Genomic DNA, 19,164 nt, shown 5'->3' on the forward strand with positions numbered 1-19,164 from the left:
CATGAGGCAACTGATGATTACATGCAAGAATACAGACATCTAATTGTGTCATTTGTAAATTGGCACTTTGTCCAGAACCCATGTGAGGTGCTGAGGTCTGCTCTGTTTCCCAGGCAGTTCCTTGGAGCCTCATCATGAATTTTCCTGGGCCCTTGCTAAGCCAGCTGCTGTATTTCAGAGATGAGTTGCAAGTGATTTCTAAATAGTGGCTGCAAAGCTTCCTGGCATGAATGGATGTGATCAAAATGCTTGATTTCAGCTCTGCTCTTGAGCTGCTGACAGATACAGCACAGCATTAAGTCAGCAGCATAGCACAGCTTGGGAAGCAATTCCTGCTCTGTTCATATTTCATTGCACTTGGCACAAAGCTGATACTGAGGAAAATAACTTGGTGGGACTTCTTAGGTGTTGAAATATATATTCCTATCTCAAAAATTTCTGGAGTTTCCCAGTCAACTACTGAAGATTTAAATGCAATGAGGAATTTGATACCTTTAGGTACGCTTGCACAAGTTTGCCTCACTTCTTTGCATTGAGAGTGGCAGAGCACTGAAACAGACAGCCCAGGGAGGTCGTGGAGTCTCCCTGTCTGGAGACATTCAAAACCCTCCTGGACAAGATCCTGTGTCAGCTGCTCTAGTTAACCCTGCCTTGGCAGGCAGGGTGGACTAGATGATCCCCAGAGGTCCTTTCGAACCCTAACAATTCTGTGATTTTGAAGTTGTCTAAAAATAAAATAAAAAATAAATTACTCCATTTTGTACTCATTTTTTCTTAAACATTACTGGATAGTGACCCACATTCCCATTTCTACACCCAAGCAAATTCCCTGACTTGGAACATCCCAGGCCCAGATATGGTTGTGGACATATTGCAGCTCCATGGTGCCAAAGAACAGCTTTTCTCGGTTCAACCTGGTTTTTAGGCACTACCCAGCTAGCAACAGGCCAGTCTTTCCGGGGTCAAAGAGCCTCTGTGGGGATGTCTGTGTCATTTTACATAAATACTCAGAAATTTGCACAGGAGACCACAACTTCCATCAGGCCTATATCCTCTACCTCAATGGATATTGAGCAGAGTAAAACCATTCCAGGCCTTTTACCTCATCATTTCATTTTAACATAGCTTTTTACCCAGACAGAATAAGTAGAAGGCCTTTCTTTCCACAGTAGTAGGACTTGAATGAGAAGGTCAAGGGAGACCAGAATGAGATTTTTTTGTAAAAGCACCGAAATCCTACACAAGGGAGAAATTTCTATTCCAGGAGCAAATAATTGCACACAACTACACATATCTATAAGTGAGAGACTTTATTTGAACCAATTTTTCAAATACAGACATCTGTATTATTCTCACTTCTCGGGAATGTTTTCTGCTCATTTTTGAAGCTTGCAACCTTAGGACAATATTCAGGACATATGTGTACATTAGATCTCTGCAGATGGACACATTCATAATGCACAAGTACAATGAGTGAGAGACTCTTTCCAGATCCTCACACAAGAGCATCGGAAATGGGCCGCTCTAATCGTCAAGTTCTGCTCTTATTAGCTTCCAGACACGTCACAGTTCTTGACATTCTCTAGGCTGTAGCCACCTTCTTCAGGCCCCGATTTACTACTGTGTTACTTCAGCTGTATGCCAGTGTAACTCCTCAAAATAGGGCTTAGGTGATGCACAGGGATGTGTTTTATTCATTGGGAACAGGCATGAGCAGAAAAACCAAGCTATTGAGTGAACGGTTCACCTGGAATTTTCTTTTGTGAGAGTAGTCTAGGTCTCAGGCTGGGATTTATTTTTTGGAAGTGGCCAGTGGTTCTGGGTGTGTAATACATGAATCTTGATGTTCAGAGCATACAGGGGACCTGTGGCTTGGACCCCAGTGAGGTGTCTCTCAAGTTGGGCACTCCAGACGTGAGCCACTGGGGTCACTAGCCTGTTCTGCAAATCTCAACCTTCACCTCTTCTTTCAAATATTGCTCAACAGAGGAATATAGTAATAAAGCATTGTAGGTAAGAATGCAGGCTCGCACATGACCTGAGATCAACACCCTGAAAAATGGATAGAGGGTAGCGCTTTCAGAACCACCTAAATGACTCATGATCTTCAGCTCCACTTTGGGAAATGACTGGAGAATTTCAGGCCTGAGACCCCCAAATGCACTGCAGAGAGGAGTATGGACATCCTTCAGCATCTGGGCCTTAGGAACTTGCATCTCTTTGAAAGCCAGTGAAATGTGTGCTCTCAAGTGCCCATGTCACTTAGGTTATTCTGAAAACTGTACCCTATATACATATAGGTAGATAAGGGGCAGACTTTCACAGGCACAAGTGGCAGTTAGACATGTAACTCCCATTGATTTCTTTTCCCCCTCGGGGACCTGGAAATTACCCCCCCGAGGAGTTGAATCCTCCTCTCGCACTATTTTCACACCAGATTAACACCACTGGTTCCAGTGGAGCGACTCCTGAGTTACCCCGGTGTGAGCGAGAGGAGAACCAGTCCTGAGGTGCTCTAAATATCCAGTGAAAGTGCTAATGTGGCAATGCAGAAAAGCAGGGAATCTGAGCACAGGCCTGGAAGAGGAACCCCAATGCCACTTCTGGCATCGCTGAGCTGCAGGTGACCACCAAGCGGACTTCTTAGCCAAGAGGGACCACAAAAACGTTCATTCAAACCCTTCCCTCCACCTCTGCAAACCACAGCCACTCCATTTCCTTCCTAAAACACCTATGACAAACACCAGACAAAAAGTCTCAAGTGCTAGTTTGCTTGTTTGGAGACCACAAGAAAAAAGAAATAACTCTCATGGGGAGTTTGCTATGAACTCCCTCTTCCTTTTTTAATTCTTTCCTTTTTTTTCTAAATCCCTCTCTTTCAGTCATGGCCATTTCTTTCACCTAGAGTAACACATTTCCCAAGCTACGGTGTTTATGTGGTCACCACAGGTGAGTTACTTCTAGCTAAGGCCTCTCATGGGGCTGCATTAGGGTTTAGGGTTGGAAAACACTGGGTCTGAAGGGATCTTAGCAGAATGCCCTTCCCCTCCCTTTGGAATGTGGCTCATTGGGAAGCTCCTTGGCTGATGCAACTATTGCAAGGGTTGTGGGGTTTTATATGCTATCAGTGCAGATAGTCAGGATGCCACAAGCATTGCAAAGCAGACCAAATCCATGCGAACGATCTACTGCATTGACAGGGGGTGGGGGTTCTGTTGAAATTTTTTTCACTTTTCCAAGGCTTAGTCTAGTGAAATGTGGTAGTGAAATGTCAAGAGCTGGCCTACAGCTGGTAGGAGCATTCAGTATAGCTGTGGGTCACTAGCGTGTCTTACTACAGAGGCATGGAAAAAGCCCCTCTTGGACCCTGAATTTCCACAGCACTGCACGGTGAGGTCAGGCACAATATTCCCAGTGTGAGTCACTCTGACATGCCCTTCCCTTTCCATACAAAAAATAACAACCACAGACACCTCCAGGCAAAGCTATATCCTCTTCAGGGAGAGAGAATGAGATACATATTCCCTGGGGAATTACTGTTGGTTGTCACATCAGGACTAGTAGAAAAGCTTCAACTACTCTGCTGATTACTCTTTGCTCCACTCTTTACTTCTGGGACCTCCTGCCTCTTCTGCTGCTCTCAGCTCGTTTGATATTTTGCTAGAAAAATCATTCCTCAAATACCCTTGTTCTCTTTCCAGTTTCCATCCCATGCTACATCCTTTATACTGTTTCCTTTTAGCCTTTGAAAATCTGACTGAGGAGGCAACTCAAGGAAATCCAAATGCTTTTCTCTGCTCTCTTCCTGTACCCTGAAGACAGCCCAGCTTCTTATACAAATCTTGTGTATTACACATTAAACCACTGCCTGCTCAAGGCAGGGTTTGTCTCTGTGTTCTCTCTCACGCTCTTTTTGCCCTGACTCTCTGGCAGGATCAGGACACGGTACAATAAGAAAGATAGGGGGTGCTTGGTTACAGCTAGAAATTTTAGACTGGAACCAAGGGAGAGGAATTAGTATTTAAATTATTTAGGTTTGCAGTTGGTAACCACATACCCCATTTTCTTTGTGGGAGGGGAAAAACCAAAACACAAAACCCAACCCTTTGTTCTCTAAGCAACATGGCAAAGTATGTTTTTACGAATGGTGACAAAACACGCGCGATGCCCCAACCATCAGCCAAGGGGGAGGCAACATGCGAAATACAAAGATAAAACATCCCTGGGGAGAGAAAGTTTTTTAATTTTTTGAGGAGGGAGGAAGGCCTATGTCCAGGAAGACACGAGAGGCAGTTTTCATTTCCTTATAAAGTTAAAAATAGTAATAGCAAACTGGAGGCAAAATGAAAAATTTGGCATCTGAAGTCAGAAGAGCAGGGAGACCACACGGTCTTTGAGGAAACAGGCAAGACAGTCCTTAAGAAAACTGTTGTAAATGGTCATGACAGGAAATAAGGCCAAACAAAAACTGTGCTCTCTCCTTCCTGCCTCCTCCCAAACACCTCTCCCACAAATCCTGAGAGCTGAACCTCAGTTCTCTCAACTCAGTGCTAGAGACACGGGGTTTCTGCAATGTGTGAGCTGGGCTGGGCACCTTGTGGGCTACGAACAGCAAACATACTCTACACCTCTCCTCCCTATGCCTCAGCCCCCCGTGTCCATCAGAGCGCTCTCCCTCCCCAGACACCATCCACACCCCTGCTGCTGTTGCAGCAGAAAACGGGCGGGGTGGTGAGACCTGACATACGGTCCAAGCAATGCCTGATGTCTGCGCTACATTTGCTGAATTGAGGTCAGGCTGGAAGGTGTCTCAGGGTTTACCACCCATCATGACATGGGAATATTAGCATATATATCATTTATGAAGTATGACACAATACCTATCTGTCAGTCAGCCCATCTTTCTACTTATTTAGTCTGTCTAATCTACTTTAGCTAGCTACGTTTCACTATCTCTATCAATCGTCTATTGCTCCATATTATCTAATTTCTTCCTGTCTCTCTCTCATCTTTTTCACTCTAATCTTTCTTTCTCTAGCTATACTCCCCTCTCTCTCCCTATCATCCATCTATCCACTCAGAAATCTTTCCCCCCCCCTCCTCTCTCTAATCCCTGTTTTTAAAACTCTCTGTCCAATCTCTCTCCCACTCTCTCTTTCCCTCTCTTTTAAAAAATATTCCCAGTCTCTCTCTCTCTCTCTTATTTCTACACAATGCCAGGAAGCACATCGAAGTGAATCCTGACACGTTATGATGGCACTTCCAGTGAGCAGGCTACGTTCAAAGTGATCATTTCTGAGGAGACACTGTTAATCTTTTCTCCCTGTTTCCAACAAAGAGATGGAGGAGAACAAATGAGTAGGATAGGGAGGGCCAGCCAGCTCTCTGAAGGCCATGGAGCTGCCACTCAAAGAGGCATCAGCCACCAAGGGACATTGGAGCTGTCAGCATAACCATCTTTTTGGTGTTACTGCTGTGAGGGCAATTTAATCATGGCCCTGCAGCATCACAGAGTAACACTGCAGGGTACGCTGGCTGTCACTGCCAATGCAGCCAGGAAACCATGCAAGAGCTGGTGGGAAAGCACATGATCATAATCAGGGCAGTGACAGAGCAATAATAGCCAATAAGTGGGCTTTTATGAAAGCCCAGTTATTACTAAATATATTTTAACTGTTCACTCTCACAGCTCATAAACAGAGCAGCGGACCCAGATGGCTGTGCACGCTTAGGGTTGGGCAGCTGTCAGTCCTCCACTGGGACAGGCAGACATGCAGTTGGTGGCACCAGGGAACATCACACACCCTGTGGAAAGCAGTGGTGAAGATTTAGGAGGTGGTGCTCTGCCCTGGCCATAAATGACAGCTAAAAACTTCTTTGTTAGAGCTGGGTGAACCATCCTGGAGTTCACCAGGGAGCAGGAATAGGTATTTCTCAAAGTGCTGTTGATTGGCTCTTATATCACCAGACCTCATCCTGCCCATGTGCCTATTTATTCAGTGCATTGGCCCAATTTACTTTGCCAAAGAGAACACTTTTGGAAGGCCACACTATGCTACTCAGTGCCTTTTCCAACTCTAGCCCAAAGAGGTGACCATTATCCTGCTGCCAGGGGAAGCTCAGGCCCCAGGACCCTGTTCCCTCATGGCCCTTGGTGCACCCCTTGGCAGGGGTCAGACCTTCAGCATGGATCAAAGCAGGTCCCTTTGCAGGCTCATCTCTCCAAGGTCACCACAGTTTTCCAAATTAGGGCCTAGAGGTCTCCTAGAGAGCCATTTATCATGTTCTTTCCTAAAAACTGATTTTGCGACTTTCATTATTTATGTTAGTCAGTGCTAACATCTCGCTCAAAATCCAAGCCTGCTCCCCTTAAAAATCCCCTCAGCAGTGCCAGGGAGAGCAGTCGGTCACTGACTGGTGGCCAAGAAGCACAGCTGGACCACGCAAGAAGTGGCCAACCAGAGACCACAGGCCAGCAGGATGTACAGCAGCATAGAAATGCGACACGGTGGTATTAATGATCATTATTCTCATTTATTAGAATTATTTTCAGTTTGAAAAAGGAGCCTGGAGCCAAGCATTACGCTAATTGGCACATTTTTTAGTTGTTGTTTTAGTTCTGAAAACAAACTGGGGTTTAGTATTCTTTTTCCTTCGTTTGTTTGTAGTGTTGGGTCTTTGTTTTTTTTTTCTTTCGTTCATTCCATCACATTGAAAAAGGAAGAAAAGAATTTTTTTTCCCTCTTTTGTTTTAACTCACTCAGTAAGTCTGGACTCCTCGGATGAACGTAACATTGCACACACACACACTTGGAGAAGAGAGAGAGAGGAGAGGGAGAGAGAGAGAGAGAGAGAGCGCGCTCGCAGTGGGCAGACAGACACACGCACGCGCCAGGTCAAAGAACTCTGATACAGTGCAAGAATTTTCCCAAAATGATTGGATCATCATTACCAAAAACTCGCCATAACAACACCAAGAAACAAAGAAATGTTTAAGCCACACTGTTTGACTGGGATTTTTCCTGCTTTTTTTTTTCTTTAAATGTTTGCCACACAGAGAGAAAAAGGGTTTAAGTGGGAGTGGGAGAGGGACAGACAGGCTCACAGATGTGAGCAGGAAGGGGGGAGATCAAGATTGGGGTGGGAAGGAAGGATAGAGGATAGGGGGAGGGAGGGAGGGGCAATGGGGAGTCATTTCTTAATGTTCAGGCATTTTCTTGGTCCGCCTTGCTCTCTTCTTCTTTCACCTCTTCCTGCTGGGCACTTTCAGTAGGTTTGGTTTCTTCTACAGCATCTAGTGAGGAAAGAGATGGTCCAGGGTTAGTCAGCCATGATCTAGAGCATCCTGCATGTGCACACAGCCACTGCAAAATGGACTGCGTGGCTTCAGACTTCTCTCTCCCCAAAGTGACCCAGGTCTCAAAGTCCCTGGCATTTCTGCAGCATGGAAAGAACATACCAGGGTCCAGCACGGCAGGCAAGTGTGTAGCTCTCACAAAACACCTTCAGCCAAAAAGCATGTGCAACTGGAAGGAGCTGCCTTGCTTGCTGCTGATGTGCCAGGCAACCACTGTTCATGTCATCAGATGCACTTATTAGGCTCTTGGTTTACCAACTGGATCGCACACCTTTTTATGGAACCCACTGACTGCACCAACTACTGCTGAATTGTTGTCCCTTAATTACAGCCAAGACTTAAAGAGGTCACAAAGAATAAACTCCATACACACTTGAAGCCTGCAAGACCCAGAGGGAAAAATTTTGTAACCTGTTACTCAGACTTCTGTCACACTGAACGAGGATTTAGAGAAATGTCTCTAGCCTTCAAGAATTGGAGCCTTCATCCGGGAGGTTGCCACATCTCTCCACTTTTCTGGGCTCTCCTTTCAAAAGCAAAGCTGCCCTGGGGGGAAGCAGTGAGTGTAACTGGAGGCTGGGCTGCCTGTCAATCAGACACCTTGTTCTGGCACACCATTCACATAAGAAGTTAAAACTAATGCTAGGAACAATCCCACAAAGAACTAGACAGAGGACCAGAACCCAGGGGAAGGCAGAGGCAGCTGAGAGGAACAAGGCAAACGAAAGGAGTGCCCCTCAAACTGGAGTGATCTCACTGCTGGGTTCATTTAGCCTGAAACACTGTCTCCTTCATTGCAGCAGGAGAGATTTAATTGCCTCTGAGTTTCTACTGACCAGCTCTCACTATGTTTAGATCAGGGTACACCAACGTGTTCTCTGGCCTCTTTGAGAAACGGTCCGTGCACTGTGTGGATTGCTTTTACAGGACAAAGTGATGGTTGACCCAGGACTGCAGGGCTGTAAGGTAGAATAAAGCAGAAGGGTCTTAGTGCACTGGAGTGGCTGGTCTGCTGCATCACCATTTCTCCCCATTTCTCACTGACTCCCCCTCCCACACACACATACACACAGCCCATGGAGAGGTCAAGCAAACAGCATCACTCCACACTTGGCATAAAGAACAGGGAAAAGAAATCAGTGCTGATGGGCTGGGTGGTGTGGGACAGACCACATGTCACTGGTATGACACAAACCTGAATTGATGGCACTTGACATACCTCTATAGCATCACTATCTCCAGTGGTAATTCAGAGAGGACTGTGGAGTCCCTGGATAGTTCCTGGCTTCTCTGATGAGCTATCAGATTACAAAGTACCAGCAAATGAAATGGGCCAGGGACTGCTCCCCAGCCCCAAGGCCAGCTGGCACCACATAGCTTATGTCCATAATGCAAAACTCTCTTATCCTCCAGAATGGGGTGGCTGTGTCTGGGACCTGTCTGGGGCAAAGCTAGTTGGCGTATGCAAAAATCACAGCATGGCCTGTGCTGCCAGATTAACAATACAGATGTTCACTTGCCAGTGTTTAGTTTGTGAGGATTAGCATCCTCATACTCATGTTTAGCTTCAGCAAGAATGCTAATTGGGATGTGAAACTTTCCTTACTGACACCATTCATGCATATTGGCCTGGTCCATTTGATGCCATCAGATGGCAGACTTGTATTTGCTTCCAATACTAGCAGTAGGTGCATTTTTGCTTCCCACTCCCCCTCTGCTATTAGCCTAGCTTTTCAATATGTTCCTAGGCACCACTTCCTTATGAATCACCTCTGAGATGTGTGTAACTTCCCACCCTGAATCATCTTCATTAAAGACTCTACTTCTGTACCTTCATATATTTTTTTATCTTAGTAAACTATGACTGTTGATTTTCCAAAAGGTAAAAAATTCTGTGCAAACATCCCCGTGGCCTGAACCACTGCACCTGCAAAACCTCTGTCGCGAAAACATCTGTGGACTTTCCTTCCCTTGATACTGAACAGCTAAACAAAATCCTATTCAAGGACTCCATCTGTATCTGGTACAGCTACCACCACAGACCAACGACAAAATAGGCTACTGATTAAAATAGGATGCAAGTATCACTGTAAGGCAAAGCAGGCCAGCTTGGGTTAATTTTTAATTTTATTAACTTTCCTGAATGACTTGATCCCTGGGAGGGAGGGGAGTCCTTTTAATCCTGCTCTTCTCCAAGACATTCATAGAGGAGACGTTGAATTATGAAGCTAAGAGTAGAGTCCCAATGCACAACCATCTACCCTTAAATTTGAGTCAAAAGACTATTGTTAGCCAGCAGCAAAGCCTAGTTTCTTATAAAGCCCTGACAGACAGATCTTAGTAAAGTAGAATTTCTGGGTTTTTTTCAACATGTGCAAGATAAGCGAAAGAGCAGCAAAGAATAGGTAATGTGGCTTCAGGAACACAAGCCCTGACACTGTATTTCATTGTGTTTAAAACTTTTTGTGTCTTCCTACTGAAAATATGCACAGGTTTTAGCCAGCAGTCCCACAGCCTCCTTTAGCACAGCGCAACAGACGGGCCCGTAACGCAGCAAGCACAGGGACAGACAGACACTGGGAGGTCCTGCACACCTGCTGTGCTGCCGAGTGCCTTGGCCAAGACATATGAACCGCTAAGCCACACAGATGCCCCTGTTGCATCAGCAGCTGAAAGTGGGGTCCAGCTCCTACTCTAGTAAGCTCTTGACAGTTGTCCTGGAGGGATGGGCAGGAAATCTGGTCACACTCAAAGTGGGGGAGCTGGCAACCTCAGTGCTGTGGGGTAGACCACAGTGTTTCCGTGCTGTTCTTGCTTGATAAGCAGGCAGGTTTAAACACAGTTTCCTGCCATGTTTTGTTCCCTGTTAACTCACCACAGTGGCAAATCTGATTTCCAGGGAGTGCCTGTGGCGCCTAGAGATCCCTGGCTGGCAGAGGAACTGCACAAAGGTGCCTCACTGTCTCCATTACTCTTCTTTGGGGAGCAGACAGCGGTAGGCAGATGACACTCTGCTGAAGCAGCCCAGAAACTGCACTGATTTCTGCTGTGGATGAAAGAGCCTGGACTGACTCTGAGGCCATGGAACAGTAGGAACAATTTAAAGTCACTTCACCACATATTCAAGTCAAGAGAGAGGAATCATACAAACCAAATGATGGACCGTGGATATCACAAGTATAAATAATAAGTCTAGCTTTTTGAATAGGACTTATCACACAAAATTCAGTGAATTGCTCTCCCTCTTTTTTCTTGCATGGTGTTGAAGCAATAAGGGGAAATACTCTATGTACTGCTGTACCCTGCTAAGCCATGTCTTATTTCCTAGCAGCTTTAGCAGCATTTCATTGATTTCTGGGATGGGGCAAAAGAAGCAACCTGGTGTTATTATACAGTAATGAAATTTAGCAAGAAGCAATATCATGAAGGATAAAGAATTCAGCACAAAAAAAATAAATTTCAAGCTGTGGCACCGCTAAACCACGTCAGTAAGAAGAAGAGGATTCGCTCTGTGCAATGGGAGCAATGCATCACAACCCCACTGACATCAGGGCAAATTAATAGCAGGTTTTGATTCACGACAAGCAGTGAGACAGTTTATCTGACTCACCAGTTTGTTTGATGCAAGCAATTTCTGCAGTGTGTTCTCTGGGGTTTTCTCCAGCCTAGTTTTCAGTGTCCCAGCAAAGGAGGGCAAGGTATCCCTGGGGAGATTAGTAGATAGCTATCCTGGGGATTCTATACATCAGAGAGAATATTATTTACTTTGCTTTTTATCCAATACTAGTCTTTATCATCCAGTTTTTTGAACTCTAGGCTGTTGCACCTGTGGGTTTGTAGTGGACAGATACCATTATACAGACAGAACTGCACAGCCTTGGCGTTGTACATTCACTTTGCACTTTGTTGACAAAAAAAAAGCAGATGAGAATTCAAGCTGTCCCCTGCTAGAGGAACAAAAGCATTTCATCCTGGGAAGCCAAACTTTCACCTATCTAAAGCTGTCTCCCTTTTGAACATGCCAGCATTGTGAGATCTCCTGCAAGATCAGAGTCCCCTGTGTCCTCGCAAGGGACAAAACAAGTAGGGGACAAAACAGCAGTCAGTTGTTTCTTCAGGTGAGTCTGGATTTGGGCAGCATCAATATGCTCATGGTGAGACCATGAAATGAGAAAATTGAGGTCAAAGGGGATAGGCATCTCACCTAACTGCAGACATGTACACAGAGACATCTCTAGCTGATCTTCTTACTCTCTCCTTCCCTTCTAATTAGTGGAAATAAACATCACATTTCTAGGACTCTATTAACCTGTCCTGTTTAGATACAAGGACAAGAGGAGTTGCAGTCTGGGAACATCTACGTCTGTAACAAGCGAAGGTGGAGACATCCACATTTGTCCTAGAGCATTCCAGCCACAGAGCAAAAGGAAAGACCCAAACTCACAAAATGAGAACTCAAGATGTGCACACATGGAGGAAACAGAACAGGAGGGGAGGCAGAGCTGTAATATAAAGCAAAACAAGCCTGAGGAGGGGCCAAAAACAAATTCAGTCCTGAAGGATAAAGCAAGAATGGTTAGGTCAAAAAGCTAAAAAAACCCAAAAACCCAAACCATCAACAAACCCCACCTAGTTTGTGCTTGCAATCATCACCCTTACAGTTGCCTTAATGCACACCACTCATCACTTGCACTGTTCCTGGTTATTCCAGTCCTGTGGTCCCACCCCCATAGACACAATTTTGAGATTTTAGTTTGCTTTTTTCAGTCTTTTGAAAGCTACGCTGCAGTCCAAATCATCCTATAGCATGGCATAATTTTGCCAAAGAGGCAGGCATCTGTGAGCTGAGCTGCCACCAATCTCACTTCCAGCTAGCACACTGGATGGATCAGCCAAGTTGAGAAACATTTTGGGCAGCCTCAGATAAACCTTAAGCTGTGACTGCAGAATTGTTTAAGGGATAAAACAGCATGGTGGGACAGGCTGATATGTGTTTGCTTCCTGGCTGCAGGGCCTGTGTCAGAGAGATGCTTCATACCTACAGCTCCAGGTGGCACCTGCTAGGGAACAGCCTTGCCCATGGAAGAGTAATAATACCGAATGAACTATAGATCCTTTCTGAAATAGGGTCTTAGATAGCTCCTGCTCCTCAGCACTCCATTTATTTCCTGGAAAGGGTGAGAGTCATGTCTGTGAGCCCTGCTGGGGAGCAAACGCCTGGAACATATGCAGCTCTGGTTGCTGTAAAGCTGAAGCAGGCACGCAAACAGCAGTTTTGCTGGATGGTGGTACTTCCAGCTGCCTTTGCCTACGCTGTGCTCTAATGGCTGAGTGTGCAGGCTCCCCTCCAAGTCCCTCCACTGCCCTACATTAGTGAAATTAGGTTGAGTGGATTTCCGGGTAAAACACTGTCTCTTGGGACCTGCCCAGCTCCCGTCTGACTTGCCAAGATTAATTAAATCAGAGCAGACATCAGCTTATGACCATAGTAGCAGCAACCTCTCTGATGATCATTTCTTTTGTGGCTGGTGGCTTGGGTTTTGTTTTCCTTTTTGTCTCTGTTCCACTGCAGATCTTTAAATTACCACAGCCAATGCCAAGAGAAGAGAAATTGCACAACACTATGGGATTCTAATATAGATGCAGGGATTTTGCTTTTGCTGCTCTCTCTCTCTCTTTGTTTGCATAATTATTGCTGATATTGATTGTGCAGCTAGAACTCTCTTGTGCATTCATGCTAAAGTACTGCCCAGATCTATGCAGGCACTGCTCTTTCTCTAGTGTTTTTCATGCTCCCTCCTTTCTCTGTCCTTTGCCAACTACAGCTTAGGCAGAGATGGATCTGAAAACCTGTTCCTCATCCGGTCTTCACTTTGCTTCCAAATACTAATCTGGGTCTTCCTGCCCTGTTTTAAGGAGATCTCATCTGTCCCAGAGATGACTCTGCTTAGGGACTTTTTTTTTTGGAAGGTAAGGAGCACTGGAAGGCTCCATTTAAAATCCCTGACCTAAGCCTCTCCTAGTTTTAATGACATTTGGATCCAGATTTGGATCCAGGCTTCACAGCTTGATTCATCTGTCCCAATCCATCTGTCCTTCTAGCCAGCCAGAAGCCTATTCCAGGCAGACGATGGTAGGTCTGAGACTGCTGAAACAAGACACACTTCAGGTTCAGAGCTGTTGCTTACACAATTCTCTTCCTGATCCATGTTAGCCCATTGCAGTCAGCCCTACGATGCGTCATATGCAGTGCTAAAATCCTACGCCCTCCCCACTCACTGCTTCTGAAAACTGGCAGACTTACACTGCCCCAGCAAAACACTGAGAAATGAAGAAATTGGATATTTCAGGTGAGTGACTGTGTCTGGTCCAGGGGATTGACTTCTCCCAGACCTCTGGTGAATCTCTCACTTGCTACAGACAGACCCAGGGTACCACCTGGTTCCTGTGAGCCCTGGGGGTCCTGGTGGGCACATGGCACCTGGGAGATCTGCATACCCTTGGCAAACCCTGCAACAACGTGATGGGGAGGAATGTCCCCAGTGCAAGTAGCAGGCAGGAGGTCCAGGGAAAAAAGCAGGCAAAGCAGACTGTTAAGGTTGAGCCAAAACAGTTAATATGGCCACAATATGCGGTAGCTTGAGCCTCCTATTCCTGGACCACCTCATCTTTGTTTCAGAACCATGTATGAATGGCTCAGTTGCTCCAGCAGAGAGAAAAATAAACAACTTCTGCAAGTCCCATGGCTGATAACTTCAGTCCAAGGTTGGACAGCTGCCTCTTTTTCTGATCCTGCTAAATCCTCAGAGGACAGCCAGCCCCAGTTCTGTCGCCCCAAATGCCTTTGCGCTTTGTCAGGCTGAAGAGACAGTGGCTTAGGGATTTCCTTGCCCTCTCATCCCACCTTGTGCCTTTCTTCCTCTAGCACCACCGTGGAAATCCAACCCTGCATTGGCATCCATGTGTATAGTAGATGGAAAGGGAAGGAGTGGTGGGAGAGATGCTCAGGGTGTGCAGCAGTGGGGAGGGGGTGCTGAGGGGAGTCAGGCTCACAGCTCCAATGCAAAGCATCTTTCACAGTGTCTAGACACCAGCTGCCGGGTTGCCACGGAAACTCCCCAACTCTGGCTGACAGGAGGGAGCAGTGAGGTCTCCAGAGAAATGGGAGAGATGGAGGAAGAGGGTGGGGAGAGAAAAGGGAAGGTGTTCCTTGTGAATCTGAGGTGTTAACTCTGTTACAGCTACATTTGCAAATATTTTTCCTTCCTGGAGAATGGGAAAGAAGTGGCTCTTCTTCCTTCATCCACTGCCATTTCCTTCCCACATTCATGGATGCAGCCAGGCCTGGAGGTTGAGAAAAATGAGTCATACTGCCAACTATTCAGCTATCGCTGCCTATTATCAGCACTTTTGTCCCAAACTTCCCCTGTACTGTACCTATAACTTGGCAATTTCAATCTAGCTCGGGTTGGAAGAAGTCTACCAGAGTGGTTTGGTTTTCAGACAGTGAGATCTTCTTTAACAATGCCACTCTCAGTCACTGACAGCTACAAGCAAAGGCAGCTCCGGGGAGGACAGGGTGCTCCCACCTGGCCAATAGTGCTATTTGTCACAATGCTTCTGTGGGGATGCTTTATTGCACCAGAAAGTGGTGGGCAAGTGAGAGGCTGCGTAGTACAGTGGCCAAAGGCAAGGTAAAAGAGCTCTTTGGAGATGAGAGTGCCTTGGAGGCAGATGTTTTACACTGGTATTGAGTGGCTTCCTACCATGCAGAAAGGTGCTGTGACCTCAACAGACTACTACCAATGTTCCATGGTCTTCACAGCCAGGGACCTGGAAGGGGAGAAATGGGAAGTGACTTGTGCAGAGTCTCCCCAGCCGTCAGCTGGAGTCAGAGCTGATCTGATGCACAATCAGTTGCTCAGCTGCCTCGATGAACCAGAAAGGCTCCCTCCAGGAGCGATTCCAAGCTACCAGCCCCTTCATCTCCCACAAAAGGTGACCCAGAATCAAAGATGCCTCTGCAGACACCTCAGACCACAGTTCTTCATTATCCACTGCTTGACTTTCCAGCAAGGTAGTGTACTGGTCTTTTTAGGTACAATATCAAGTTTGTATCAGACCTATAAGATATAACACTATATAATATCCAGATCATACATTTAGGATGAACCCATACCTTTGTGAACATCAAGAGCTGTCTCCCTTGTAACTTTCCCAGAATGCTACAGGCAGCCAGCAATGTAAGTATTTATATGGTGTCAGTCACCTCAACAATAGCCTAACTCACAATCATGGGGGTATTTTATCCTTGTGGCACCCCACTGAAGAAAGAAAAAGCTTTTATTTGCATTTTAGAATAAGCAAAGTATGAAGAACTGGGCTATGGTCACACAAAAGCCAGCGATGTACCCAGGAGGCTGAGTCACCTTGGCTTTTCATTCCAGCACCTCAACCAGCCATTTTTCACTCAGCCACACTTTCATAGGTGTGATGCCTTGGGCCTGTTATTTATGAAATTCCATGAAGTCCTAATTTCAATCCAAAACTGGAGGTGCAGCAATCTCAGCAACACTCCCCGAGCCATCACAGGAAGGCAGGTAGAAGAAAAGCATTCATTACTTCACCTGAGGAAAAGCTAAGAAGAAATCACCCATAAGATATTCTTTACTCTTCTCCTCCCCTGCCCATGTTGATTTCACACAGGTCCTGAAGACCAGAAGGGGTGCTCTTTTGAACTCCTTAAATACCTTGTGATTCAAACAGTTTGAATAGAGGTTTTAACTTGCTTCCAGCTGTGGAATATAACAGTTGACAGCTGCTCTTGGCATATGTGTTGGAAAACAGGATGTCCCCATCTCATGCAACTGCATTATTTTGAGTCACCCATCTTTTCTCCCTTGCTGGGTTAAGTTCTGGATGATGGTTGAGAAATAGAGGGCATGTGAAGGGACAGAAGAACAAAGTCTTTGTAAGAGACACTCATTTATTCTTTAGCCTCTTTAGAGTGACTACCCTCTGAGATTACAGAGGGAAAATCAGAGGAAAGATAAGAAGAAATGAAAATACCCTGAGTAGATACAGGCCAATTGAACCTCATTGAAGTGACTGATAGCAATTGTTCTACAGCCAGGACATTCCTAGAAAAGTAATTAATTCAGGGAAGGAAAGTCACAGCATTTGGGGATGCAGGTTTGGATTTGGAGAGGCCTAGCAGATGCACAGAGAATAGCACAGCAAGTGACAGAAGTTTGACAGACAGATCAGGTCCTCGGAGGTCTGCCCATCTTACAGCTCTGCTGATCAGCCTGGCAAGTGTGGTAGGATCAGTAGGGGGATAAAAATGAACCTGAAACTGTGGCAGACTGCTGGCATTCACGCACTGCTGATCCTGAAATAAAGAGGGTTAAGAAGAGGAAGGAAACCTGCAGAGTGATAGAGCCTTTGGGTTCTCCACCTACAGCTCCCACCTCCTTACACAGGACCAGCTGTGAGGCTGCTCTCCTCCCCTTCCCCGGCAAAGCTGTCCAGAGAAAAGAAACTACAGGAGGAAATCTTCCGTAATTGCAGCAAAATTGTCTAGAAATTCCTTCAGTGCATCCAGAATTAATGCACTGCTCCTCCCCTTGTACTCCTCCCCCTTCAGCTGCCGGTGGCAGGAAAACAAATTGCTGCAGCCCCTACTACAAACCACGCTCCTGCCTCCCTTCCCCCAGCCCAAAAGACATGTGCCATTCATAAGCTGCCTGACTGCCGGTCTCCATTATTAAGGCCTAGAAGACTGATAAATTGGGGATTCATGGAGCCTGCAAGCCTCCAACAACCACATTGCCATGGAAACCAGAGGCAGACTCCATCTCCAGCAGAAATGATATTGATCTAGCTGAAGGCAGGGAATTACAATCAAGGAGAGGACATAAAATGTCTCTTTTTCTTCCCTTTGCCATCCTCCCATTTTGTGTTTAAATGAAGGAGAAATTTCATTTAGAGATCATTAGTTTGTTTCTGTCCATCATCATACACCAAGGCTCTGTAAATTGGATTCTGAAATTAATTAAGTGCCTGTTGTCAGGTCTTCCACAGCCATCTTCTTGATAACTGTCTACAGCAGTTGCAACATCAACAACACCAGCTCTTTGCATCAAAGATATTACTAATATTTCTCAAAAGCACAGCTGGTGTGCACACCCTTAGAATCCCAAATGTGTTTTATGCAGAATGGGCACTGAAACACTGACACCGCTTTCTAGAACGCAGTTCAGGCTTCATGCTGTACCCAATGAAGCTCCTGGGAGCCTTTGCTTTTCATTTCAACAGGAGGAGATTTGAGAGCCCAGACACATGGAGAGGCATTTTGAACTAAGAGCACTTGTGGGGAAATCCCCACTTCAAGACAAGACAAAGTGGCGTTACTAGTGCAGAACAACCCTCCCATCTTCTAGAAATCCCCTGTCTGGGACTGTTTAATCACAGCCCTCCACGGACAGAAAGATCAAGGGTCACAACACCTGCCCTGCAAAACTGGATGGGCAGGTGGACACTTTCACCAGATCATCCTGCAAAGGCCAGATCCTCCTCAGTTTGTAGCCTCATCCCTTGGGTACCCATGAGAAAGCTTAAGGGTTGGGAGGTAAAAAGTCACAGTTTGACTTCAGATGGGAGGTTGGGCTGTGTGGTGATGCTTGCTCAGTAAGTGGTCACCTCTAGGGGAAAGGAGGTGTAGAGCAGCCCTGAGCCTGGCACTGGTCATCTTCAGAGAGCCAAGCTGCACAGCATGAGGGAAGCAAGGAGCTACCTGCAAAACTGTTCATGAGTGCTCTTATTGCCAGCACCACTCTTCCCTGTGAAGGTGGCAGCAGCTAGCATCAGTAATTCTGATTTTAATTCAGATCTGGCAAGTTTAGTAGTCTGGTGGTGGTTTTTTTGTTTTGGTTTGGTTTTTGGTTTTTGGGAGGTCGTGGGGGTTTTCGTTGGGTTTTTTTTTCCCCCTTTTATTTTTTTAGCCAGTTTTTAGAGCCATTTCTCCCAGTTTGAGAGGGACTTCCCAGTCTTTGAATTCTCTTAGTGCTGCGCCAAGCAAACCAGTGTGACTGTCCCACAGTAGCCATCTCGGTTTAACTGGCTTTTCACAATAACAACTCAATCAGGCGGTTAATGAATTCGGCCTTGACATGAGAGCATTCAGTGGGACAGCTGCAAATGCTGGAGAGACCTCCTCGGGGCACAGAGAGGCAGCCCAATGCCCTGAGCAGAACCAGCTGTGCCATGGCCAGCTTGCATCACCTCTGCGGAGCAGCAGGTGTGTCTGGATTGTCAACAGCAAAGTTGAAGCTCCTCAGTACTGCCCACTATGGCAGAAAAAGTATCCAGGCGGCTAAGATGGCCCTTCGCTGAGCTACTCTACAAAAACACAGCTTCTCTCCCTCATCGAAAGGCATTTCAGCACTGCTTCGGCTGTCCCTTGCTAACACTTCCAGCCAAGGTAGCCCTGGCTCAGCTGTAGGGCCAAGCAGCAGCTGCTCCTTCACTATCTCACTGCTTAGCCAAAGTCTGCCATGAAGCTCAGCTCTGCACAGGTCCACAGAGACTGTGAGTTACCACAGGTCCCATTTGCAGAGTTTCTAAGTTTTTGGCCAAGGTGGAACAGCCCATACTTTAGGCTTGGGCACCATCATTTTGACAATTGCAGTCACAAGAAGAGGGCCTTGTACGATACATGAACTCAGCAGTCCTGAGCTGCTCTGAAATTGCTCTGAAACGGCACTGAGACGTAGGAAGTGGCACCCCAGCGTTTCATGCTCATATTG

The 19,164-nt window shown here is 46.1% G+C and overlaps 1 protein-coding gene across 1 annotated transcript in view; it reads right to left on the reverse strand.

Annotated features, from left to right (window-relative positions):
• Nucleotides 1–1,293: 1,293 nt before the first annotated feature.
• Nucleotides 1,294–19,164, reverse strand: part of GAP43 (growth associated protein 43) — a 59,223-nt gene continuing 41,352 nt past the window's right edge. The window contains exon 3 of the mRNA XM_032679614.1: nucleotides 1,294–7,294. Coding sequence (XP_032535505.1) covers nucleotides 7,206–7,294 — 89 coding nt within the window. The 3' untranslated portion in view covers nucleotides 1,294–7,205. The remainder of the gene's footprint in view (nucleotides 7,295–19,164) is intronic.

Source organism: Chiroxiphia lanceolata, chromosome 2, assembly GCF_009829145.1.
Source record: "Chiroxiphia lanceolata isolate bChiLan1 chromosome 2, bChiLan1.pri, whole genome shotgun sequence".
Classification (NCBI taxonomy): Eukaryota; Metazoa; Chordata; class Aves; order Passeriformes; family Pipridae; genus Chiroxiphia; species Chiroxiphia lanceolata.